We start from the raw sequence: 27,940 nt of genomic DNA on the forward strand, positions 1-27,940 counted from the left end.
AAGTAATCATAAAAATTGTTTAAACATTTTGCTCCACTAACTTTTCACTTTTCCTTTATTCTGCCTAAGCTCTCTATCATCAGCATTCATAGACTATGTACTTTGTCTTGCAGCTTTCTTTGGTGTCTATGAAGTTAAAAATTTGCTAATATATCCTTTTCTTGTTGTGATGTATTGTTTGGCATTTGCACCGTAACTTCCTCAAACTTTGTCAGATTTATAAGACTGGAATTCATACTGCCTCACTATTTGGCTTAAGTCTTTTATATTACCAAGAACTTCCATTTCTCTAAACAATCTTTCTTTGTGCATACATGCAAGATTTAGTAAAGACAAAATCCTGTTGTGAAATTGTGATGTGTTTGCTGCCTTTTATCAAGAGTTCTGTAGAGGACATGTTTGCGTTTCCAAGGTAGAAGAAAGCATATGGCTCACTTTTCATAGGAGACTTAAAAACACAAGTTCAAGACAGTAGATATTTCAGTCAAGAAGGGACTGGTAAATGCTCTAAGTTTCAAAACACCTTCCAAAATTCAGGCTTTGACTTTTGAGGTTAAGAACATATATTGGCTATTCTTGTGTTGTCAGTCACTTTACTATAAAGCAGTCAGCATCACTGTCTGCACTTGTGATGAAGCAAGTTTAAGATGCTCATACTGGTAGCTATATCTTTTAAATGTATTTGACTGTTCCCTAAGACAGAGTTGCCTGTTTCCTTTTCTAAAAACATTTTAGGATACCTTTAGAAACTGACAGGTACATGATGCCTAGACTCATGTATGTGCTTTTTTTGGTACAGCAAATCAGTGGAGGGACATACATTCATATACACATGCCTACATATGTGCATGTGTATATAAAAATGTAAATAAATGTAGTATTTCAGTGAACTTCATAGGTAAGATCTTACTTATTTTACAGGTTCTTTACTTGAAAAGGCACCTGGCACCTGTGCCTCGTTGGAAGTTCTAAGAAAAAGGCATAGAAAGATATGGCCAGCTTACTTTAGGCTTTTTCTGCTCTGGGCATTTTTACTATTATAGTCATGGATTACAGACTACCAAGGTGGCTGAGTATTTTTAAGTTAAAAAAACAAGTAAATGTCTGCATAAAACATAGCTTTATAATCAAACCCTTAGTATATAGTGTGACCATGTGACTACATACCTGTATTGGTCCTTGTTTTCTAAAATTGGGGCAGATTGTCTGTAGGCAGAAGTACTAATTTTGCTACTGGCTTTGGAACTGATTCTGTTAATCTCCTTAGATAACGAATGAACTTCAGCTGTGTTTCAGCAGATCATGCCTTTCCTGGTGCCTCTGACTCAGTGGCTCTTTGCAGTCTGGTTGTTGTTTTGAATGCATGCAAATTGTCCAGCCAAAATGGCAACCCAAGTGCTTTTGACTATAAATTATAAATTTTACTTGAGCAGGGAGTTTTCTGGCTAGCTTCTTAAGTATATCATACATAAATTAAAAATATTAATTGAAAGCTTTCGTACACTGAGTAGACTGTATGCTGACGTACTTAATAATTTATAAATTCTATGCAGTGAATGATAGTATACTGGACTTAGTTAAAAGTTTAACTGTATGTAATATGATTTTTAAAACACAGGATATTTCTGTTCTAATCCAGTCTTGGTTTGTCAGCCTATCTGAATTCCACTGTATCATTTCTGATCTTGAGTACAAAGATGCTGAAGGAATAGCAAAAATAAGAAACATGATGAGGTAATTCTTAAGAGATATTTTACTTATGAGTGTTAAGGTACACAAATGTCCATAATGACTAAGGTTACTGTGTTCTATCTGCATTGAGCATTTTTTGGTTTTCTGTTAGCCAAAACTGGTAGGTGTTACTCATGCTATCTCTTTTTTTATTAAGCTGTAACAACTTCTGTTTGATGAGAGAAGGTTCATTTTACACCTGTTGCTAAGGAAACACATGAACTATTTATGGTTTTGGTTGGTGCTTACTGAGTCACAGCACTAGCCTTTCTCTTATTTGGTGCTAGCCTTATACATCTGCTTTCAATCCATCACTGAACAGGATGAATCCTGAGCAGAGGCGTAAGATGAGGAGAACTTGATAAAATTTGTTTGGATTGCTCAACAATGAACTTACTTGCTTAAGAGAATCAAACTCTAAAATTCAGGTTTTTCTGGCCAGGTATTTCTGTGCAACAGTGCTCATTTTGTGTTGTCTTTAGCAGATCACTGCAGCCCCAAGGAAAGCCCTGTTGTAGTAATGGGAACACATGGAAGCTGCAGCATACCTCACTGCAGGAGTATGTTGCACCTTACAGGGACAGCTGAAGCTAACACTGTTGCATGTCTGTGAGATCGTTTGTGTGTCCTTCTTGTATGATAACTCAATAATATTTTACTTTTTCATTATCATCCTAGTTTGGATTAGGAACATGTTACAGAAGTTAATTCTATTTACTGCAGTCTGTTTTTCATGTGGGAGTACACAAACTGAATTCCTTTTGAATGAGGCCAGACTGGAAGATATGCTTAAGGAATGCACATATGCCTGTTAGAAATTGTAGTCCAGTATTTGGTCCTGTGAGCTGGTAGTCTAGTAAAACTAGTCTGATGCAAAAACACACCTAGCCCCAGCCCCCTCCTCCTCCAAAAAACCCCCAACCAAAAATCTACATTCCACAAAAGATACTCAGTGTGGCCTTTGCATTCTTAATGTTCTGTGTAGCAGTCTCAGCTCTACTGCTGTTCATGTCTGCACAAGCAAATAGTGTCCTGTTGTTCTCTCCCAGCTGCAGGCTGTTCTGGATCTCCCCAGTGCTGGGCTCTGCAAGCTTGCTGCTGTGTGTGCTGTGGCACGCCCAGGTGTTTAGCTCTGTGAGTCTTTGGGTTTCACTATTCCTTTTCAGTGTTTTTAGGTCTGTAAAGATGAGGTGTTGGACCAAATTGTTTGTTTGTGTGTCTTTAGATTATTTCTTCTCTTGTATCTTCAGTCTTAGTAATGGCTTCCAGTAGCTGGATGGACTGAGAAATACTTTTGTCCAAACTACTTAGTTGGTAATTGCCTATTATGATAAGTTAAGCAACTCTTTTGTGGAAGTGTGGTATTTGAGCTAGTGTCAGCTGCACATGTAACTTTTAGAGAACTAGTAGTGGTTTTACAGCAGATAGTAAGGATTAAAATGACTGTTCTGGAATCTGTTAAGCTTTTTGAGTTTAAATAAGCTGTGTAGGTAAGTTTGGTTGTCTTGTGGCAGCAGCATAACACTAAGAAATATTAAAATTGCTTCTCCTCAGAAAAAGTTCATTGTTGTAGAGAGATAACTGGGCTTGTTACCAGGCTGAGTCAGTGGCCTTGGTTTTGTTGTTGAGGGGGATGTTCTGTATTGCATTGACTGTTACTAACAAGTCATTGTTGATGAGAAAAAATAAGCAGTAATTGAAAGAGGATATTCTGTCAGACACTGCAGTAGGAGAGATCCATGATGACACTAAGAACATCCATGATGTCCTATGAATTGGTATGAATACTAACTTTTCCTGTGTACTTGAATATTATATTTTTAGTATCTCTTTCAGCTTTATTTCATGGAGAATTCATTATTTAAAAACAATTCATATAGCACCTTAGTCCTGCTTAGACAGACTAAATATCTGAAATAATTGGTTGTTATAAACCAATTTCAAGTAATTTGTTGATTTCCATACGAGTGTACTTTCTAATTGAATTGATAGCATTTTCTAGTAGTTGAGAGCTTTCATAGAAAAAGCATGTTTGTGGAAGACTGGAGGCATAATTGTTAAAGGCATATTTCCCTTTCAGATATTCTGAATATACTAATTCTTCTTGGAAATTAAGATATTTTTCTTGTGTTTGCAATTGGTTTGGATCTATTAGAACCAAATAAAGTTCTCTTCATTCATTAAATGAATATTCATCCTCGTGTCTCTGACAATTGCTAGGATATAGGGTTCACCCCCAAGAGCTCTTTACTAACTGTTAACTTCATGATGTTTTCTACTTGCTTTAGTAGTCAGAGCATACTCATATGTTCGTGGGCAGGTGATGTATTCTTTTACTACATTTTTACTAGTTTGACTCTTTCACCATAGTACCTGCATGCATATTGCTGCATCTCATGGCCCTCTGTTACACTACTGCTGTGAAGTTGCAGGAAGAACTTAGAGAGAATCTACTTTAGTTTCTGAACCTAGTCTGATCATCAGTCACAGACTGTGTTTGCTGCCAGGTGGGAGGATTAATTTATTTCTGGATCCATGGATTGAAGGGTGAGGCAGGGAGATCTGTCTGTTTAATAGTTATTCCTGTTGCTGTTTGTTTAATACAGCCATCATCTAAGCTTCAGTGCCAGCAGCTTAAGCTACTCTTCACACCCATGATGTCACTTTAGGAAGCTGAGGCAACTTGATATGCTTTCTAGCTTAGTGTTCATAAACTTTTGTCATGCTTAAATGTATTTGGTTATTGAAATACTATAGTATTGGCATGTTATTTTCTGCATTGTTTTTTGATTTCTTGGCATTTGATCCATGCTTTCTGCAATAATTACAAGATTTCTACAAGAGCAAGCTCTTGCTTAGGATAAGGCCTTAAAGGGGAAGTGCATGAATCACTTTTTTGCACAGGAAAATTCCTATTTTAGTGAGGGTTGCTACTTAAAACCTAAAAGTTTCAAATACAGTTTCTTTCAAATTATAAGTGTATTTCTGATAATGGAAGACTAAAGCTTTGTTTCTGTGATGTGTTGGGAATTGCTTTGGCTATCTAAGTGGCATTTATTCAACACCAGCAGAAGCAGATGTACAAGTTACCTGTATTTAGACAGATGAACAGTTTAATCCTTAGAGATCCTTAGTCCTCTTGAAATTTCAGTTCTTACTGCATGTTGACAGGGTTATTCTCAAGTAACATGTAACTTGACTAAAGCTGTCACATAAATTCTGAGACTTTTATATATTATGATAGATTCTTCTTTATAAGTATTTTTAGTTCTGTTTTTGTTTGGGAATATCTTTGCTGGAACAGCAGGGGTTGTTTTTTTATTTTTATTCTGCCTCTGTGTCTGTTTGTCCTACATGCTAGTAAATCACCTTAAAATTCTTTCATTTTCTGGATTGGAGACATGACTGCAAGAAAGATTAATGCATTTGTATAAACAAGTTGACATGTGACTTAGAGGCTGTTAATGTATTTATAACTACCAAAACTATATTTAAAGGTATGTATTGCTCCTCTTTCTTTCTGGAACATTTTATTCCAGGGATCAACTTTGTGGAGTAGTTCCCAGCTGGCAGCTGTCACAGGTGGTGTGACACTTGCAAGTTGGTTATTTCTCAGATGTCTTTTTAGTCTTCTTTGTAATGTAGAAAAGTGTAAGCATGTAAATAATAATTCCCAACATGAATGAAATGTTCTGTCACCAGTTTTGAGCATGCTGCACGTGTGTATATCTCTTTTCAGAGTGAGGGAATCTAGAGCCACCAGCTAGGTGTGTTGTAGTTCTCATATTGCATGTGGATGTGTACTATAACATTCCCTGCTAATAAAATCTATTGGCCAGCTTAGATGCTGGAGGCCTGCTGGGATGTTCTCTGATAACTTGGTCCTTGAAGAAACTTTACGAGTTCTTCAGCATTGAGAATGAAGAATTCAGCAAAATTAATGAACTGTTTTCTAGGGAGATAGACTGTTGTGGGTGCTGTTTTTTTAACTACTTTCTTGTCCTGCATTATAGCTCTTTTCATTTCTCCCCTTACTTTATGGATTCAAAAATGTGCAGTTAAGGCACTTGAAAGTTACTCTCTTTGAAAACAAAGGGCTTGCCTGTGTATTTTGCAACTGATGCAACTACACTGCATAGTTGGAAATGACACCAAGATTTCCTGTGGGAATTGTTGTCATCTTATTGCAAAAGTTCCATACCTTCTTGGTAATTTCTCATGGGCATCTCCTCACAGCACTGACTCCTTCTTCACAGCACAGCCAACAAACTCCAGCTCCCTTTTCAACCAGCTTATCCACTCTTTATAGCACTCATCCTCATTGGACACAGATGTGGCCTGTTAAAGGCAGGCCTGTTCCTAATCTTTGGTAATTAATACAGCTGCAATTCCTCAGGGGTGAGATTACCTTCTGCACTATCTTTATTTTCTTACATTTCCACAGGAATAGTAACACTTGCAGTATTTTTTTAAATATGCCAGAGATACTGTGTCCATGATAACAGTTGCATGGCTTAAATGTTACTGAAAACTCTAGTATAGGTCCTAAATCTTTTATCTTAGTGACCTAAGGTGATTGATCATGCTTCATGTTCTGCTTGCATTGTTACTTTCAAGTTGTGTTTTGGTCTTTATACTGAAGTACACTTTGAAAAGCACATGGGATATATGTCTGTGCAGTTGAAGCAGGGATGAAGATTTTTGTACTTGCTTGAAAACCTATGACTTCTAGAACTGCCTATATAGACAAGTCTCTGCTATCAGAAAGCTTGCTTGTTTCTGTGAACCATTATGCTATGAATTGTAAAAGCTTACAGAGTAGAAAACAGCCAGAAAAGAATGTTACTTAGCACTTGAAACATTTCTTGTTTATCAGAGGCTCACATTTTTTCATGATTAGTGAACTACTCATGTCAGACCTAGCACCTGTTTCTGTGAAGAGAGAGGATGCTTGTTCTAGGTTCCTGCAGGCAGCCATGTCTGAGCTGGAGTTTTTGTGTGTGAAGTAGCTGTCAGGTCTAGCTGTTACCAGAAACATCCTCCATCTTCCCATTTCCACTGCATTGTAACTCTGACAGTGGGTATATCCTAAAATTATCATGGAGCAAAAGCTTGTGTCACCACAGTGGGTATATCCTAAAATTATCATGGAGCAAAAGCTTGTGTCACCTGTACTGGATGTAATATGGCCTTGGCAAACACCCTGTTTAACATTTGTTTCCTGACTATTGCCCCTGCTCTTCCTAACACCACAGCCCCCTGCCTCCCCCAATATCTGGACATGGAACTCAGCAGTCTGCTTTGAATGGCCCTACCTGAGCCGGGGAGGTTGGAGTGGGGACCTCCAGAGGTCCCTTTCCCACCTCAACTGTTCTGTGAGAAAAAACTTTTTCATATGGAAGAGAGATAAAAACAAGTGCTGGATTTTTCAGGAACATGAAGGGGATGGTAATAACAAAATCATACTTAAGATAAAGGGCCCTTCTCTGATATTGAAGCTGATTTTAATTTATACTGAGCTTCTATACTGGTGCTTCTATCTGTTGCTGCTTGTAAGAAGCAGTTTAACTTGGGTAGGTCCTTCTTTGTAGGACTGATAAAGTATAGTTATAGTACACTTAAGGTTTTTTAAGTCAGTTTTGGCTAATAGCCTAGACTTTCTTTCAGTTTTGACTTCTTTAGACTTTTGAAATAGCTTGTCCCCCTTGGAAAAAAGGGAAGTGGACAGAGAAAACTGTCAGATGAAGAAGTAAAGTAACAATGATGCTTAAAAAAAGCTGTGGAATGTATGCTGCATGCCTAACCCTATGTTGACCTTCTATATTGACTCTATATTGACCTAGATCTCATTCAGAAGGATACTTTAAAATAGACAGTAAACTTTTATATATAAGGGGTTTCTATTATATAATATATTTCTATGTTATAGATAAAACAAACATTAATATTGTGGAGGTTCTTTCCAGAAACTCAGTTTTCTTTTGCTTAGAATGAAAGGGAATTGAGTTTGTGTTGTCCATTGGTATATGTAAGCATAAATTCATTATTGCTATATGGAAAATGTGATCCCTTCACCAAAGGAGGTACTATTTTCCACCCTTTCCTTAAGGAAGCAGTGATATTTAATTTTCACCGTTGTCAAGTGAGACACAATTAAAATGATTACACTGGTTTCAGTATTTATATACTGAACTTTTATAAGTGATTCTTTTAAGAATTCACTATTCATACATTTTTGTGAGATCTGCTAGAACCTCTGACAATGTTGCTTGACCATAATTAATTTACTCAGGGAGATGAACAATTTCACATGTCAGGATGGAATTTATGAAGGTGTAACAGGCAATCTTAACGTGTCAGGTGAAGTCCAGGTCATGTGTAATTTTAGGCAATGTATGGAATACCCTGGTAACAGTAAGTTGTCTGTTTGGCAGGGAAATGTTTCATTTGTCTGCCATCCACTTGAGCTACTCACCACACTAAGAAAAGGTGGTGAAGCTTACTTGAATTTCTATGTAGGAAACCAGGTATTACACTAAAAAACTGTTGCTTATTTGTGTTTTACTATTTCTTGGTGGATTCTACTCATTGTCTGTGTTCTATTACCAAAGTTTACATGAAGGTGTACTTGGACTCTTAGCCAAGAGCATATGTGAGTGTATTCTAATGGTGTTGAAACTGTTGTGTTATAGTGTATTTTATAACTGTTTCCACTGGAATGGCTAAGATAAAATGTTTTCTTAAATAGAAGTTACTGTTTATTCTGGAAGAGAAGGATGCTTTCTGAAGACTGAACACATCTAAATTTGTTGTGCCACTGTTCTTGAGTGACAGTATCTAGATCAAGTTCTCTTTGAATTTAAGAAGATGTAGTATTAAGAAAAGTACAGTAACTGAGAAGAAAAAGTTGTCCATATACTAATTTTGTAGGCATGCCTGAAGGGTTCCTTGTATTTGATAAATATTTCATTTTTGCGTTTAATGTTTTTAAATCAGGACAATTTCCTATAGTTCTACAGATTTATTGCACATAGAGTTTTTTTCAGCATTAGTATTTCTTAAGCATGTTTTGTGTTATCTTTGAATTATGCTAAAACATGAGTTATTGCTAAATATTAGAAGTAAATATTTCTTCTAGCAAGTGCTAGATAGCTCTTCAGAAAAACATGAGCATGAAGAGCTCAAGATCTGAAACCATGAAAATCTATTTTTCAGGACTGTATTCTTTTGAACATGTTCTTTTAGGTGCTCAGATTTTTACAGAATATTTTCTGTGAGAACTATCTAATTTATATAGACTGTGAAGTTTTTCACAGTGTGTATAAAGATGATTCTTGCATCCTGTAGCTGCTTTGACAAGCATTATTTATCAAGTACAGAGGAAATTGATTAACTGTGGAGCAGAATTGTGTAAAATTGAATTCACAACCATTTTCTGTTTTTTCTTAATAAAATGATTATTGAAAGAATTCCATCTGAAGACTGTTGAAAGCTGGCTGCAGTTTATGATATAACGGATAAAATCTGCATCCTTGGCCTTCCAACAACCTTTACACCAGCAGATGGTGGGCGTAAAGATGTCATTCATCATTTATTTACAATGGACTTTATTTATTCTAGTGTCAACAGCTGCCCCAGGGAGCGGGTTATTGAATTCAAATGTGAAGCTCTGGGTTATTTGCTTCCTTTCAAATTTGTCTTCAGAGCTTAGTTGCTAGGAGTCCATTCTGTGCTCTAATAATGATTCATGTATTGTGAAGCCATTCAGTAAATTGGGTTGTCAGGGATTGCCAAAAAAGGTTTAGAGGTCTTGTTCCGATTTTTTTTTCTTTTTTAACAGCACTGTGCTGTAGTTGGTGTCTTCTCCCTATGTGCCTTCTCTTGCTGCTGTTGGTGACTTTGTCCCAGTTGTCCCCTTTCTGATTTCCCATCCATACTCTTCCCCATCTCTCAAAAGTAGAATTCCATGATCCTGTGACTCTAAGTCATGGTTTTTAGGAACAAAAAACAAGTATTAGATATGAAGTAATGAAACTTTGTTCTACAGGCAGGGCAGGAGTCCTTCCGTTCCATCACAAGATCGTACTACAGAGGGGCCGCAGGGGCTTTGCTAGTGTATGACATTACAAGGTGAGAATACCAACTGGATTTCAATGACATGTCTTTGTAGAATTGTGCTATGGTGTACAGTAGTGCTAAGTGTCTCATCTCATTTGGCTTTGTGTATAGATACTGGTAATCTAACGGTGTGTCAACTTTTTTAAAAGTGCTCTAATAAGATATAGCATACTAACCTATATACTTCCAGTTTTCTCTGTATAGTAGTTGAGAAAGCATGCATAAAATTCAGGAAGAATGAAATAAAATATTTTTATAAACTATTGACCGTCAACCTCTGGGTTGCCTTTATGGAGAAATACCTGAAAATATTTAATTATTTCCTTTCTAGTATTTTATTATCATGAGGGATGTTTTTTTCTTTAATTATAGCAGATTACTTTTGCTGAAGTGCTATTCTGCAAAGGAGTGAAACAGTAAAACATAGAAGTTTGGTTACATAAAGAATACCAGGAAACTTGTAGACTTGTACCATTGCTGTGTTTATGAGGTTTAGAAAATACAGGTCTTAATCTGATACTTTTTTAGTAGGTCAAAGTTACTAAAGTTTCCCTGCTATATTAAATAAAGTATCTATATACAATTTATCTATAAAACTGTGGGTACTCTGGCTGGTTTATGAAAATGTTCAGGCTCCAAAGTCCTCTTAAGTTGTGTGTTTCCTGTGGGTCTTGGTACTTGTTGCATTGAGCAACCACTTGTACTAGAGATTTCCTAGATATTTTTTCTTTTGTTCCCTTTTTTACGTTTAAATATCAAGAAACAATGTATTCTTTCCTTTGGATTTCCAGTAAATGAATCTTTGATTTATAAATAAAATACAGTATCTTAAAACCACTCTACAAGCATGGGATTTATTACTTAGTTTACACCTTCTGTAAAAACTGTAATGTGTCACATTCACATACCTCACTTTAAAAGATTTTACTGCTAAATTTATTATTCAGCTTTTAAACTCACATAAAAATTATCAATCATTTTCTGCTTTCAGTAAAACAAATATTACTATATGAGAATGTGTTTATTTGTACTGTTCATTGGCTTGGGTGAAGCTGATGGGTACTTTTAAAATTCTGTTCAGTTTTTATATGTATATAAAATTACAGATTCTTACAACTCTAAGAATCCTCTTTACTCTTTTTAGCAAACATGTTTTCAATTACTTTTTAGGCAGAGTTCATTAACACTGCTTGTTTGCTAAATTTTTGTTTGCCCATTCTCCCTCTCACAAAGGGATTACTAGATTTTATCCCTAGAGCATGTGCACTAATAAATGAGTTGATTATTCAAGTAGAGTAGTGGACTAACAGGAGAAAGATTTCTTAAAATACTGCTTTTAATGTTCATTTTCTTCTATACTTAGGAGGGACACTTTCAACCACTTGACAACTTGGTTAGAAGATGCTCGTCAGCATTCCAATTCCAACATGGTTATAATGCTTATTGGAAACAAAAGGTAAAATTTTATTAGCTGTTATTTTGTAAGAGGGAAATATAATACTTCTCTGTATTTCAGCTTTTGAGTTTTCTTATTTGTAGGGTATATGTTAACTTCAAATTCCCTTTCTTATTCTACTTAAACTAATACAATGTGCAGCACATGGATCAGCTACATTATGTTCTGAATATCTATTTTAGAAGTAATTTTATTCCAAGGGATTGATTGCAAATGTTTGAAGCAATGGATTATAAGAGTTATTTTCCATTATGCTTTTTTGTCTCTGGAATCACCAGTTAGGAACACCTAGATCTCTCCCTTATAAAGAGAATCTGATTCCTAATTTGAGATGTTCTAAATGCTTTAGTTTTCGGTTAAGTATTACATCAGAGAAAATGTCATTTCAAAAAAAAAGCCCATAGTATAGGATTCACATCAAAAACTTCTCTCAAATGTAAGAAGTGCATACCTCAATGATTGAGACATTTCTAATTTACAATCCTCTTCCATATTCTGTACCTTTTAGCTGGAATTGGGGTCAGAGAATGCTTTTTAATTGTTTCCTGGTAAATTCACTTACTTGGTCTTCTCATCAGCTACACTGTCTAAAATTATAAAATTATTCCCTGTTGATGCTGAGATTTAGTAGTGAAAGTCTTAATAAAAATACATCAGTGAATATATTATCTGTAATTCTTTTAGTTCTTGATCCAGTGAATTATGAAAAATCATATCTAGATTTTTTTTTTCCTGGATGCACAATTTTTTCAAAACACCAAAAGCATCAGCTCAGGCCCTTTAGACCAAAAGCATCATCAAAGGCCTTTAATAATCATCAAAGAACTTTAATTATGGGCCTTTGTGTAATTGACTGGAACTTGTGTCCATGCCTCAATAATTCTTGAAGGTAAAGGTGCCAGTTGAAATAATGGGGTGTATGCATGCCCCTGAAAATTTCATGAGCAGCCACATAATTTCTTAGATACTACTGAGAAAGCAGCTTTGTGATAGTGAGTCTGGGTTTGCTCTTCAGGCCTGTTGAACTTTTATTTTCTTCTTCTTCCCCCTCTTCTCCCTTTTGTTTTCCCCCATTGCCCCAGTACCCTCTACCTCCTCCTGAAAACCATGGTACATATTAAGTAATTGTGAAGTTTGTCAACTTTTTTTTACATTATCTGGTAAATGACTAACAACTTTCTTTTTAATTGAGGAATGTGTCAAGCATAATCTTCACAAATTAATATATAAAATGTAATCCTGTTTTGTTAAATGAAGCTTTGGTAAACCCGTGATGGCCCTGACCAACTGTTTTTATACTTGTGTGAGTAAAAATATGGCACTGAGAAAAACAGTAAAGTGTACTGTTTACTTGAGATAAGTTTGCATACTTAATTGACATCTGTAACTCTTTCTGATTATTCTTAGCTGTTAAATGAAATTTTCATGTCTTGTATTCTATGGATGCAGACTGATTTGCTACTTTCAGCTAACCTGGTAATTCCCAGTTACAACTAGGTTTTATTCAAACAATAATTATACTTAAAATGTGCACTGTAAATTGTTACAGATTAAGGTGCCACATGAACTAAAAGTTTTAAGAGTTAAAATTCTAAGCTTTTTAAAGGATATTATTTTCAAGGAGGGCAGGAAGAAAACTCCTTCAATTTTATTGCTTTATCCTGAAAGAGTTCTTATGGTAGGGCATACTGCTAGAGGTGGGTGGAAGGAAGAATGTGTATGCTTGCATAGTAGTTTTGAAGGAATAAATACTGCTCTTATGACTCCCAAAAGTGCACTTGACATAAGTTTGTACTACTGACTTATTGCTGGATTTGAAGAGTGTTGAGAATTTAATTTGAAATATAATGGCTGTTTGTTGAAAACATTACAAATACTAGTGTTAAAACATTACAAATACTGTACTTAATCTTCTTTCCAGAACAAAGCATAGCTATATTGATCTAGTAAGACCAAATGCTTCGAATTATTGGAATGGAGAGAGGAAGACAACTGTGGTTAGTAGAAGCAGTTAAAGATCTTTAAGAATATGTTTAGGTATCAGTATTGAGTTTTGATTGGGCTGTCATTGCAGTTTTTGATACAACTGCATTATTTCAAGTAAGAAGTTATTTGTCTGTTCCGTCATGGAGATAATACTGTAGTGAATCAAGGTTTTAAATAAGGTATTTTTGAGAGTAGCATGGTAGTAATAAATAAAGACATTGCTCAGGTTGAAAAAGATAATGTCAGCTAATACTGGGAGTACTTAAATATAATGAACATCAACTTCAAAATTGTTTTGAGAAGATATTTCTTGTATCCTTATCTTCAATTTTTTTAATATTTAAATGTGCTGAATTGTATTGACTCTGTAACTCATCTAAGCTAGCATTTAGTTAAATATTACAAAAACCTGCTTTGCTGCAAAATAGATGCCACAGTGAGTATTACATATTTTTAATATATGTATAATTACAAAGTTGGCAAACACTGAAGTCTAGCATGATACATTTTATTTGTATACTGACTGCACATTAAATATATCTATTTGTATGCTGTTTAGTTAAAGATTTGTACCTAAGATATTTATGCATGTACAACTTAGATGAAAATTCATTGAAATATATATCTTACACTTATACATGAGTAATAAGTATATAATTTTTATTGCTCAAGATGTAATACAAAGAAGGACAAACTGTGAATTCCTTGTTAGGAAAGAAGCTTTAAAAAGTAAGGGTGAAATACTTGTCTCTGTATGACTTAGACAAATAGATTTGTCTCTAGTTGTCAAGTCCAAGAGGGTTTTTTTCTGCTTTTTTGGTAATAATTTTGAATTAAATTTCTTGGAAAGCAGGAAGCAAGAACTTGTCCAACAGTCATTTCAATTTCTTTTGCTGCTGGAGGGCCAGGAGTTTGACAACCAAAGTGCTAACTTACTGGGAGAGAACAGCTAATGTAGTTCAAAAGAACTTAATTCTGCTTTTAAGGTTTTTTTAATCAGAGAAGAAATTGACTGTGTGAAGTTTTGCTACAGAATAGAAAAAAAAACTTTATATTTTTAATTATGTTTAGTATAAATAACTCATTTATAAAGCTCATTTATCAGCTCAGCTTTATAGTATTGAAGTGGTAGATAATAATATAATAGAAGAGAGTGATATATACTGAAAGTACAATGTCTAAAGTTAATATTCAAGGAATACCTAGATAAATACACACTCTTCCTGTAGAAAGCTATTTCATGAAGTCTTTGATAAGATTTATGTCAGCTAGGGTGTATAGCTCAAGTAAGTGTGATGCCAGGGCTTACAATAATTCTATTTTAAGGGCTTGACAAGTTGTATACCCAAGTTCTGATGGGGGCCCTTGGCTTCTCAGGCTTATAAGCATGCTTGTGAAGAACAATCTTTATATGGACATGTTAGACCATGTAATTTAACTTTTCTTTTTTCTTCTATCTTAGTGATTTAGAATCTAGACGAGAAGTTAAGAAAGAGGAGGGTGAAGCATTTGCACGAGAACATGGACTTATCTTTATGGAGACATCTGCCAAAACTGCTTCCAATGTAGAGGAGGTAACTTTGCTCAACACTGGCTTTTTACTAAAACAGTTGATTTAAATTACACTTGTTTGTATAGATACTATTCCTCTAGATTTTGGGTTCCTTAATTTGAATTAGCTACTCTTTATATTATGAGAATAATATATATTACATATTATTCTGTGTTGTAATTGATTACACAGCACTAATTGTATTGTTGAGACTTCCTAATTAACGTACTTGAGGGGTTTTTGAAGTATTTGATCAGAGAAATGGCTAACTTCTGTCTGCTGTGAAATCTAAGAAGTGAGGCTAGAATAGATTTGCTAGTCCATAGCAAGCCAAGCTATTGTATTCTTGGCAGATGTCACTGTAACCTGTTCTAAAGGCTCCTGGTATATCACGAGCTACTCACAGCAATCTCTTGCAGTGCTTTGCTATTTGTACTGTCATCGTCTTTCCTGTATACTACCTAGTAGGAATCTTCTTCAATTTGCACACAGCTTCTATTTTCTGTCCTCTACAGAGCTGCTGAAAGGATCATTGCCTTGGTTACTGTAGTCTGCTGTGTATTTGAATATTAGGTCTTTTCAAGTTTGGCTCATAGTTCACATTTCTGGACACATGTGAATTCTTGCATCTCTCACCTTGGTTTACTGCATTCCTTTCTTGAAGGGTAGTCATGGTGGGCTGAACTCAGCTGCTACTGAATACCCACCGAGTTGCTCACAGTGTTTCTGTCCAGCAGGATAGGGGAAAGAACCAGACAAGCCAAGGCAAGATAAAACTCAGGCCTGAGATAGTTTTAAATATTAAGGAAAGAGATGGACAAAGTGCGACAGAAAGGCAGTCACTCACAGCTTCCTACAAACAAATTGAATTTAATTTCTCTGAGAACCAGTGACTTTGATTACCCTTTGGTTTTTATTCTTGAGCATTATATCATATAATATGAAATACCCCTCAGGCCAGTTCTGGTCAGCTGTCCTGGCTGGTTTATGTGCCCCCCCGATTTTGCCTACCCTAAGCCTAATCACTGTCAGGAGAGGGCAGTGTAAGAAATAGAAAACCTTGACACTCAGCAGTAGCTAAAATATCAGTGTGCTATCAACACTGTTTTAGTCATAAATCCAAAACACAGCACCATGCAGGCTGCTATAAAGAAAACCAACTGTGTTGTAGCCAGACAAGTACAGTGGTGGACCAAGAGCTCCAGCTGAGATGCTAGTGCTATGTACATCAGAAAGATTGCTTCACATGTCTTTAAAGCCCATACTGGGTTCATCCACACTGACCTTTCTTAAAATGACATAGCTTCTTATACTACATAATCCATCCCTATTCATTTCCTAAACTATCCTAAATTCAAAATGGTGTGTGACCAATGAGGTATTATTTTAGTGGTAAAGCCTTTTCATTATAAAATATTAAAGTTTTTTGAAAAGTTACAGTAAGCTATAGATGACTTTCACAGAATTCATTACCACCTGATTCTAAAGTTATCACTTCTTTTTGCATCAAAAAATATGTCCTAGTGAATGAATTGTCCAGTATCTAATGCATCTCTGATTATCAGGAGGCAAATGAGCATGAAGTTCTTTATCAAAAAGTTGACATAGAATCCTCTCCTTGTGTGAGTAGTGTGTGTGTGTGCTGACTAATTCTGGTGGAAAAGCTTTAGGATATAATCCTTTCCAGTGACAGTCAAGTGCATTCCTTAAATGGTGTTCTCAGTAAACACAAAAAAAGTGGCATGATGTAGGAATAGTTAACAGCTATAGAAGCAAAATCCTAACTTGTAGCAGTTTCTTTATATGAACAAATCAGCTTCTGTTGGTAATGTTTTTTTTAAGCTGTTTCCCTTATTCAATCCTGATTTCCACCACTGTGGAATACCTTAGTAAATCCGTAGCTGGAGCAGTACACTTACCTTTTGGTGCTTGGATCTTAAAACAGTTTAAAATTCTTCATTATATTCTTCAGAATTTTGTCTCGTTACCTACATCTTGAATAGAAATGGATGATAAGGAGTGGAAAACATCCTGCTGGCTGTTTGTTTTGTGCAAGGCTGTTGGAGAAGTTTCCACCCTGTTTGCATAATAGGTAATAGATAGTAGGGAGTGGGAAGTAGATCCTTCATAGTTACTTTGGAGACTTCTAAGAATTCGCTGTGACCACAGGGTTAAATCATCATATTTCATATGGAAAGGGATTGTGTAAAAAGAACTTCTGAGTCACTGAGAAGATAAAATGGTTACTGGAGGGAGGTTAGGCACAGGCTTATAATCTGACTGCAGTGCAAGGACAGTTAATGCTAGTCTCTTCAGCAGTATCATATTTATTTGAACAGGAGGTTGTTGTTGATTTCCTTTTAGTTTCTGTCTAAAGCTGTACAGGTAACCAACTTTCAAAATAGTACTGACTTTTTGTGCTTCTCTTTTTTTCTCCTCAGTGATTTCTAAGGTGATTATAGTTAGAGCAGTGTACACTTTATCATGAATGGCGGTGGGCTTTCTCATGTTGTAGAGTCTTGTTAACTTTTGGAGTCTTGGTTAACATATTTGCTCTACTATGGATGGGTGATGTGCACTCTGAAATGCTCTTTGCAGAGTTCAGTGTTGCTTATTCAGTTTTTCTAAGAAAACACCGTGATGTCCATTGGGAGGCTTTTCACCTGTACACACATAAGTATGGTGTCTGAACCCCAGGCAGGTTTGCACTTGTTTTAATCATAGCATCCATTACTTTCTGACCTCTCATTAAACCAGCACATAATACATAGGAATTTTTTTTGTCTCATTTGCAAGAGACATTAGCAATTTTATCACATTAGTTGTTTTCATTGGTAGTTCAGCAGTAGTTTGTGACTATTAATTGTGCTCTTACCTGCAACATGCAGTTCAGAGTTTGCTGAGACCTTACTGCTTGGGCAAGGGCAGAGTAGAATCACCAGCATGACCTCAGGGTGACCATGTAGCACCCTACAGCACATGGTGTTTAACTCTTTGTCCCTGGCATATCAATGGCTTGAATCTATTTATGTGCACTGATTCTCAAGAAGTAAGGATACCTAGCTGTATTTGGGAAGCTACAGTAACTTAGTGCAGTATTGTTTCATTCCAGACTGCTGCTTTTAATAATGATTAATGATGGGACCAGTCCTAATCCAGAAAGTTTTCTGGATGCTGGTCAAAGCTAAACAACATCACTGTTCAGAAGCTGGTCTCACTTGAGTTGTGCCAGTGTATCACTGACTCCTGGTGTGGGAGTTGGTTTTAATAAGTCGTTTCCTATATGGAGGGGTGGCTATGCCAAACTTAAGAGCATTGGTTGTGTTGTTCCAAGTTGTCTGCACATAAATAGGATGCAACAGTAAATTCATTATTTAGGATTAAATCTGAATGGACTCATGGTTTTAACTGAGCAATGGAGCACTTCTGCTACATGGAGCTTGATGGTCATTAAGTGGTTCTGTTCCTGTTTTATAACTTAATTTTCTCTTCAGGCAGCTTCTTTCATGCTTTTGCTTAAATGAATAACAAATATTCAAAGCTCCTGTAGCTTCAACAGTGGCACAATAAGAGAAAGGAGATGCTCTTTTGTAATATTCTCTGAAGGGTGAAAGTGAAAATCTCATGGAAAGATTAGATTCTTAGAGGCATCTAAAGTTGAACTGATTTTTAGAGTGTGTTTTATTTTCCTTCTAACCTTCATTGAACACAACTAACAGCTGGGAAATAAGCAGTTGTTTGACATGGTAATATAGTAAGCAGGGGTTTAGTTAATAAAACTTGAAAATCATAGGATGTTAATAATTTTCATAGCAAGGTAAAGTAACACACAAGAGGTAATCTGACTAGCACTTGCAAAAGAGCAGGATTTCTAGGTCATAAGTCTTCAAAAAAAAAAAAAAACAAAAAACACCCACCCAAAAGTTAGGTTTATCTTAATTTGCATCAAAACAAATATTCCTTCAAGTTCCTGGAAATGAAAGTTCTGTGACCTTTCAGCTGTGCGAAGCTGACATTTTAGCCAGTTTCTCCCATGGGGTTGAAGCTGGTGTCAGTTCAGCTGAGGAAGGAAGAAGGGGCAGGACACCTGGCTGTAATGAGGATACACAGCTTTTAGCTGCTTGTGGCAAATCCTTGGATTGTGCCCCGACTTCACAATGAGGAACACTGGCTCTGCCGTAGTTCTTGGGGCTTCTGGGCATCTCATGGTATGATGAGAATACAAAGTCTCAGTTAACTAAGTGTTTCAGTCTTTATAGAAGAGCATGAAATGTATGATACTGCTTGCCTGACCTGTAGATTCCTGGAGAAATGGATTCTGGGGGGGGGGGGGGGGGGGTCTATCTTTTTTGTTTTCCCTCAAGTATTCTGTCCTATGTAACTGTTCAACAACAGTTGCAGGACTTATTAAGTCAGTTTGAGCTCTAGTAATATGTATCAGCTCAATAAGTGTCAGAAAGCTTGTCCCTCAATGGGGACATAAAGAAATTGCTGTCAACTTCTGGTTTGTGTCTTTGCACCTATACTTAAAATATAAGGTTACAAATGTGTTGGGGTGCTTTTTGGATGTGGGTTCATTATATAGCACCTTATTATGCTTACTAACCCCTCTGCATCCCTTTTAGTGTGCTAGGCTTCTTCCTGAAAGATAATTTACCTGTAAAAAGCATTGCCTTACTGTGGGTGCATAAAAGAGCTGCTCAGAGCTTTGGAATCTCACATTATTAAGTGGCCGTCTAGCACCACTTACACACTGGGGTGGTGAATACTTTAGGCATAAATCCATTTGTTGTCTATGTTGTTACTGTTTCCAAATGCATTCTTAAATAGTAGAGTAATCTAACTATATCATATCTTACTGCTGAAAGATAAGATAGGAAATTGGAGAGGAGGAAAATTCTAGGTGTTGGCTGAGTCATGCTTTAAAATTTGTGGTACATTTAACCTTTCAGCATTCCTCATGTAATTGTAAGAAAGAATCCAGGAAATAATGATTGCCTATTTTTATTTCCATGCATTAAATTTAATTTTAACATTGCCACCAGAGGGCAGCATGTTCCACGAGCTAGCAGTGCTGAACGTGCTCTCCTACCTGATTATAGGCAAAGATGAACTAGTAAAGTCTTGAGTTTTCAAACGTATCAGTAATTGATTTACAAGTTTTTTCCTGCTATGCTCAGCTTATAGCAAAGTCCTAAGATTGTTGTCCTTCCAATAGCTTTCTGAGAAAGACAAGTGACATTATTGACATCTGCAAGTAAAAACTAAATGTAGCTGCTCTACTACTCACGTTCTGGTGCCCCTAACTTATTATTACTCCTGCATACAGCTCCCATGAGACAGTGGTATCAGGAACTTACTTACTCCTTTACCTGTTTCTTGCATTGTTTTTACCAGTTACAGAATTCATTTTTCCTGGATTTGTCTCAAGGGTAGTAAAACTGTATTACTTACTTGTGTGATGATATGAATGTTGAAGTTGATTTAATGCTACATTTAGTGTTTGTAGGATTAATTTACCTTAAATGCAGTATCTGTAGTGTTTTGTAGTTGCAGTTTTGGGTTGTTTGGGGAGTTTTTTGGGGCAAGCATTGTAAGTCGTGACTTCTTGAATCTCATGTTGCTATATAATCTGGGAAACTCCTTATACAAATGATCTAAAATGATAATATACTGATATATTGTGATTTAAAAGCCTCTTTTGTTGGCTTTGCAGTAGGTGCAGGCATGACACAGCAGGCAGATCACATCTTGCAAGACTCACTTTCCCACTTGTACAGTAATGCACTTTTCCTCAGAGGGATATCGCTATTATTTGGGAACCTAGTGATAATGAGCACACAATTGAAAAACATGTTACATTAAAACAAGTCACTGAATAACTTGTGTACAACCTTTTTTTAATGCTGTGGTACAGTTATATTCAGCAGTCTCATGCAAAAAGCATCAGTAAGTTGGAGTTTAGAAACTGAACAGAGTTAAACATTAAATGTAGACATTTTCCTGAAGGTACATTGTTTTCTTGAATTTCCCCAAAATGTAGTCAAGGATTTTTATATTTGGAAGTCTAACGTACTGATTTTGCAAAAGTCTTTCGCTTCCTTTTATGAATAACAGAGGCATTGTGTACTAGGGCATTGCCATCTTTCAGGTGATTATGTATAAATGCAGGGTGAGTCTGGTATTGCATCCCCTGGAGTGGTGAAAATGAGCCTGGACCTGATTTGGGATGGAAAAGCATGAGTATCTTTGTCTAGTGTTTTAGTAGCAGCAGCATTATAGGAATGTACAGTGCAACTGCAGTAGGCTTGGTAGGCAGCCAGCTGAGTCCTTGTGGGCTTGCTGGTGAGGTCTTGTGTGGAAGTGGCTAAACTGCACCTGGATCCAAGCTGGCGTGTGAGGTGCTGCAGCTGTGTTCTTGCAGTCCCCTGCATGTGGTCTAATAAATCTAAACTGGATTTGAGGGGAAATCATTCTGTCTTTCTGCATTTATTGCTCAGTTAATCTGAAAATAGGATAAACTGCCCATAAATAATTAAGAGTTTATAGTATACTGCGTGTTCCAGATAAGAGCGAGAACATGCAGTATTAAAAGAGATTTTTGGAAGAAGTCAATTCTACCAAGTTCACCTTCTTGTCCTTGATAATTGAAGCACTAGCATGCAATGCCAAAATCTGATGAGATGGTCTTAAAGCAGGTAGACTGCTATTTTAGTGATGTTCTCAGGTGATTGAGTCTGCTTACACTTTGAATCATAAGTTAAGATACATGGATCTGAGAAACAAATGGAAGTATCAAGGAATTCAAGTCTCTTTTCAAGGTTGATTAGTAGCATTTTTTAAAATACATATAAAGAAGGGAATGTGAGATAGACTTTCTATGTGCTTTGTCCTTATAATTTGTTTTCAAAGAAGAATTATTTCTGTGGCCCAGTGCAACCTGGCATTTTGCTATGCAAAGTAACAGTATGTGCTGTTTAAATATGTCGTGCACTAGAATCACTGATGGGAATGGGGTACTTGGATTATGACTTCAAGAGAACAGAAATTATACAACTGAGATTAATGGAATATTTGGATTTTTCAGATCAACAGTTTCTTGGCCAGTGTGTTTAATATTAAAATATACTGCACTGAACTCAGTATGCTCTATTGCTTTGTATGATACATGTGTAGTAACAGAAGGAATTTTATGTTTGTGCAGTGCTTTTTTCTGGTGCATTTTACTGGTTTTTGTGAGGATAGATGCATTGCTACAATGACTGCTCTTGAGTGTAGTATCCAAAAGTTAATTTATTCTCAGTTGTATCAGTTTGGAGTCTGTTAAAATTCTGGTTTGTTGCTCTAAAGCAATTTTTATAGATTTAATGTAATTCTCATGAAATTAATTCTAAGAGTCTTGGTGTATTTAGCCAACATCTTGTAGAAGAGTTAGAAGTGCCAATTGTTAAGTGCTTGTTTACATGAAGTTATCATAACACTTTTTTAAGACTTCAAGTTCTGTTTAATGTCCCGCTGAAGTAGAAGTAAGGATCCTCACAGAATCCAGCTGTGTGAATTTTCAAAGTTGACTTACACCGTTCAGTGGGCACACGTATGAGGCCATTACAATAATTAGTATGTTATCAGGAACAAAGATAAGTTGGAATTTTTTTCCTTACATAGAAAACTTAAGTTTTGGAGGAATTTGAATCAATTCGTAGTTGGCCGAAAGCCAATTTTTCTTCTCAACTGTAACACGTGTTTGAAAAACGAACTCGCTTCCTAAGTGCCTTGTGAATCTGCAATGATTAATTCTTCTCATTATTTTGCTGCAAATTCTCATGACCCTCTGTGATGATTCGATCACCCACTTAGAGTTTATGCATATTCATATCTCTCTGCTCCTGCTGCAGTCGTTCAAGTCTCCTTCACTGGCTGTGGTGTGTGCTTGGTGCAGTAATTGAGCTGCAGTAGATTGATTACTCTGGGGAGCTGTAAGGCCTTTAAAGGTGAAAACATATCAGTCCTGTTAATTAGGAAACAAAGCTCTGGTGGCAAGTTCAGCAGTCAAATGCTTCCAGTGTAGAAATGAGGAAAGGTATGATTTGTTCCTCTCCATGAACCCTGTTTACTTTTTTATATTTGAATTAGATCTGTATTTGCTGTAATAGGCTTGTGCAGAAGGTAGCATGTCTTGTATGATTGCATGGTGTTGGTATTTTAAAACAAAAAGAACTGTATGTTTATTGTAATTACTAGCTCCTGTTAATCACCTCCTAAATTATGCATTATTTTAGGTGTTACTTGACCTATAAAGCTAAATTAGAGATGAAAATGGAATCATTGATTGTAAACTTTAACCAAAAACATCTATATCAGTCACTTGTTCAGACCTGAGTGTCAAAGTGTTTTCTCTGAATTAAAACAATAGATTTTTAGAAGTCATTACAAAACCTGGAGCCCCTCCTTTCTACTATTAAGATGTCTGTTACCCATTGTGTGCAAGATTAATTAAAGAGAATACGTTCTTAAAATTAGGTGAATATTAAATGATAGCGTAAGGTTTCAGCCACCAGACAGCATCCTTACATCATCATTGTAAGTACCCTGTGGTTTTATGTTGCTAAGCACTCTAATCTAGAGTGGCCTATTACAAAGATATTAAGGGTAGGGGAAACCATCTGCCACACAATCTATCCATAAGGGTCAGAAATAAATAATTTAAAAGTAATTTATATATCTTAAAAACCACTTTTTCCCTGTAATTACTGGACAACAGATTGTGGAATACAGATGTTATGAAAATGCCACTGTTTTTGTAAACAGCATGTGATCCATTGCTGCTTCAGGGTGGGTTATGGGATGTTGTTGTCATACCTGTTCCTGCAGAGGTCAGGAAGGAAAGTCTCACTGAAGCAACTGCACATGAGATTGAATTCCAATTAGTGCATCCTACACTGAAGGATATCACATTCATTGTGTCTGTGGTCTTTTTTCTCCGTTTTAGGCATTTATTAACACTGCAAAGGAGATCTACGAGAAAATCCAGGAAGGAGTTTTTGACATTAATAATGAGGTAACTTTTAGTACTCTGTACACTTTCTGCTTTTTTAAAGTATAGAATTCACCTCCCCTAGAAAGCTGGACAGTAAAAGATTTGTCTGTTCCATTTGGCTGTAGAGTTGCCTGCCATTGTGATAAAAATGGATTAAAATAAGTGACCCTATCCATCCATGAAGCATCGCAAAATAATATAAATCCCCAAAAGAGAAGAAAATCCACTTTCATCCACTTCTCCATATGGTGTCATCTGTTTTCAAAGATAATTTTCCACTATGTAAATGGAGGACCATGTTGATATGCCAGATGCACTCCATGAGCTGTCCAGTGTAGGGGAGGGATTGCTTTGAGAGTTACATAAAAGACTTTTGAAATGTTCCTGGTTTAGGTGACTGGATACTGTAGGGAGTAAAACATTAGCAATTTTGCTTATGCACATTAGTGAAATTAGAGATGAGGGCCTGTGCCTTTGCTTGTTTGGGATAGGGGTGGAGAGCTGGAGAAAGGGGAACAAGAGCTAGAAAGATGTATAATTGTGTCTTGAATTTTGAAATTACTGTGCTGTTGAAAATCTTGCTTCGTAATACTAGTATTATATAAGCTCTCTTATATAATTAACAGTTAACAGTCTCATAAAAATTTGACAGTGTGAGGTGATCAGTCTTTTTGGGAGATCAGGTTGGGTTTTTTATCCTGCATATCCCTGAATATTGTTGCTGAAGGGCTTAATGAAACCACATGTGAAAATCTGCACCACCACTCTGTTCTGTTTGTGCTCTGTGGAAAGGTATCTCCAGACTGTCAGTGTGATGCTTCTCCTAGACATTACCATCCTTGCAGGATTGTTCAGAGTAGAGAGGGAATTGGCAGGACTCAAATTAAGTAGTTTCATCTCTTTTTGCTCAATATATTTCAACATGAGAGAATTCAGACTATTGAAAGTCTTACTTACGACTTCAGAGAGGAAAAAAAATCAGAAACTTCAGTAGTATGCAAAGTAATGCATCAGGAAACTTGTAGCTAAATAAGACGTGAATAGTAATCCTCTAAACTAATTCTGACTGGAAAGTGTGTGTGCATGTTGGTGAAGCACTTCTTAAATTCAGTTCACTGATGAAAAATTTAAGATCATCTTTCACATCTTTCCTGAAGAAAATGCAGTTGGTAGTGCAATATAAATTGGAGAGCAGAGTGTCTGAAAAAGCATGCTTGTTGTATCTGTCGAGTTTCATATAGTAGCTGACTGCTTTACTGTGCCTTACCGAGCTTTGATTGCAATATGCTGTCAAGAGCCAACAGTCCGTGCTACTTGTTTGGCTTTATGCCAAGTCTGGCTTCTTGATTCCTCAAGAAGTTGCTATCAGCCCAGAGGGGGCAAAACCAATGAGCCATAGGGCATGCTTTTTATTAAAGGGGAGTCAAAGAGCGAAAAGAAACCACATCAGCTGCTGTCAATACTAAGCGAGTGCCAGAAACCCGAAGGCTACCACTGCTGCAGAACAACTGCCAAGCACTATAAATCTGAGATTTGCTGTGACGCAAAGTTTCCTTAAGAGCTTAATTTCTGAAGCTACTGTATTACTTTTCTCAAACTGGTGTATTTTTAGGTAAAATCCACTTGAGGGAGTGAGGGTTAAGGTATAAGTGTGATTTTGATGAATGAAAGAGCTACGCTGTGTGTGGGTTCTTGGCAAGTCGCCATGTCTTTTGGGATCACAGAAATTATTGATGACACAGAACACTCGTATGCCCTTAGCCTCTACAGCTGATTCAACACAGAAAGAAATGCTGTCTAGAGAGGAAAAGTTTTATATTAAACTATTAAACTGGTGGAGATTTTGGCAAGAGGGGAGAGGTTATACATTCTTAGCAAATGTTGTGTATTTTAAGCTATAATGCCAAGTAGTATTCAAATACAATTCTTGCTCTGTGGTTTTTTTTAAATAGGAGTTTAAGCTAAAGAGTGTAGCATGGAGATAAAATTCAAATGAGAAGGAAGGCATCTTTAAATAACATTTAATTGCTAAGAACATGCTGGGAAAAATTACAAACTTTGATGTATTTATTGCATACATTAGGAGAACTTGTTATATGATCTTCTAAATAGAAAAAGTAGCTTTTCAAGCATATTCTAAAATATTTATGCTGTGTATTAAACTTCATTTCAGGCAAATGGCATAAAAATTGGCCCTCAACATGCTGCCACCAACGCAACACTTGCAGGCAATCAGGGAGGACAACAAGCTGGAGGAGGCTGCTGTTGAGCCTGTTTTTACTTTCTAGCTGCCTGGATGAGGCCTACTTACTTGTTTGTTCACCCTTCCCTCCCCCTGCCCCGCTCGCCTCCACTTCAATTCAACTGAGACATGAAACTTGTAAGTTGGTTTCCTGTTGCAGAAGACTTTATCCTTCAAATTCTTGTATAACTTTGAATAAATGGTTAATGTTCACTTAAAGACAGATTTTGGAGATTGTATTCATATCTATTTACATTTGATTTCTAGGTCAATTGATGTGATTATTTTTGTTAAATGTTGTCTTGTGCCCTTGACTACGAACTGAATTGTATTAAACACTACAAAGTCATTTGAGTATTTTAATCAGTTTGTGTAGTTAGGTTTCCCAGCTCCTGAGGTTACCTAATGTTTAATATTGTAGAGCTGTCCTCAAGTTTTTTGTCAATTTTCAAGGCTATGAAGAGAAGCAGAAGGACTCTTTTAATTCTGTATTTATCACTTTCTGTATATATAGTTTAATAACCTGCTTGGGTGTACTTGCCAAGCTAGAATTCTTTAATGCATTTGCATAAAATCTATACTACTTAGAGCTTGAAAACTAAAAAAGCATTAATAGGAACTGCTTGGATGCTAAATTTTAAGCCTTTTTGACATTGTTAGCATGTTCATGCTCCCCTGTCATTATCCTGAAGTCCAAGAGAGATGCTTAATGTATATTACTAGAGGCTACATACGTGCTATCTATTTTAATGCCAAATGTTTGCTGTTTATCCACAATTTCCACAACACCTCTTCAGAAATGGATTAGCTGTTTGCCTTAACAAATACTGTAGGTGAAAACAGAGTATGGATGAAAAGTAGAGGAGGGGTTGATAAATTTAAAATGGCACATTTTAAAAACATTAATCTTCTCAATGGTTTTTTTTTTCTTGTTTACCACTTGATTTCTAGGTATATTTTTCATGCAAGGACAGTTTTTCAACCTAAATGTATAGTGGTCGTGTAAAGTTTTCTTTTAGTGACAACTTGTAATCCTAAATATATGGTAAGCATCTTGTCTATTGTGAAGAGGGTGTGAAAATAAAATCTGCCAGTTTGGAAATCTTGCTGAAAATCAAAACTACAAATGTTTTGTTACTTATTATGGTGATGGCTGGGGGGAGGGGCATATTTTTCCTTAAATGAAAGGGTTGCAACAGGGCAAAACAAAATCCTGTGTTTAAGTGTTTATTTGTTAAAATACAGAATGTTCATGTCACCTTTCATACAAATGTGCAAACAACTGAGTTTCCATCTCATCCTATTTAAATAATTGCAGACAAAAGGGTGATGCTAATGGTAGGCCATGCTTCATGTATTGGGGGAAATAAAGGGTGGGGGCAGGCAATGACTGCAAAACTTCTGTCTTACTGGACCAATATTGACTGCAACACAACACTGGAGGAAAGGGATCCTCATGTCACCCATTCTAATTGTCAGAACTTGAACATCCAGAGTGAATAAATTTCAGCCTGACGGGTGTAACATAGCAGTGGTTCTGAGATTAAATAAAATTTGAAAAAATGGTGTGGAACCTTTTGTTGGTATCTTGGGGAAAGGGGAACCAGTATGGATTTATGTTATTTGCTGACTCCCTTCTCTTTTACACACTTAGTAACATTTTCAGCAATGTAATATAATTATTTTCAGCTTTTAAATTATTAAGAGGTTACTCCATTTACATACTTTGAACTGTTACCTGTTTATTATACAGAGTTTGCATTTATAGAGCACACTTACAGTTTCAGTTGAAGTTTGAAAATTGCGTTGCATGACAGT

General features: G+C 36.2%; 1 protein-coding gene and 1 long non-coding RNA gene across 2 annotated transcripts in view; both read left to right on the top strand.

Moving 5' to 3' along the window:
* RAB2A (RAB2A, member RAS oncogene family) overlaps positions 1–27,695 on the top strand; it is a 43,615-nt gene extending 15,920 nt beyond the window's left edge. Inside the window, exons 4-8 of the mRNA XM_054633975.2 lie at positions 9,779–9,861; positions 11,213–11,305; positions 14,754–14,865; positions 23,833–23,901; positions 26,054–27,695. Of these exons, the coding sequence (XP_054489950.1) occupies positions 9,779–9,861; positions 11,213–11,305; positions 14,754–14,865; positions 23,833–23,901; positions 26,054–26,149 (453 nt within the window). The 3' untranslated portion in view covers positions 26,150–27,695. The remainder of the gene's footprint in view (positions 1–9,778; positions 9,862–11,212; positions 11,306–14,753; positions 14,866–23,832; positions 23,902–26,053) is intronic.
* Positions 6–9,205, top strand: LOC143695198 (uncharacterized). Its single transcript, XR_013184233.1, has 2 exons — positions 6–2,291; positions 2,781–9,205. It is a non-coding gene; the product is annotated as an uncharacterized LOC143695198 (long non-coding RNA).
* Positions 27,696–27,940: the final 245 nt, after the last annotated feature.

The sequence above is a fragment of the Agelaius phoeniceus genome, chromosome 1 (genome assembly GCF_051311805.1).
Source record: "Agelaius phoeniceus isolate bAgePho1 chromosome 1, bAgePho1.hap1, whole genome shotgun sequence".
NCBI classification, from domain to species: Eukaryota; Metazoa; Chordata; class Aves; order Passeriformes; family Icteridae; genus Agelaius; species Agelaius phoeniceus.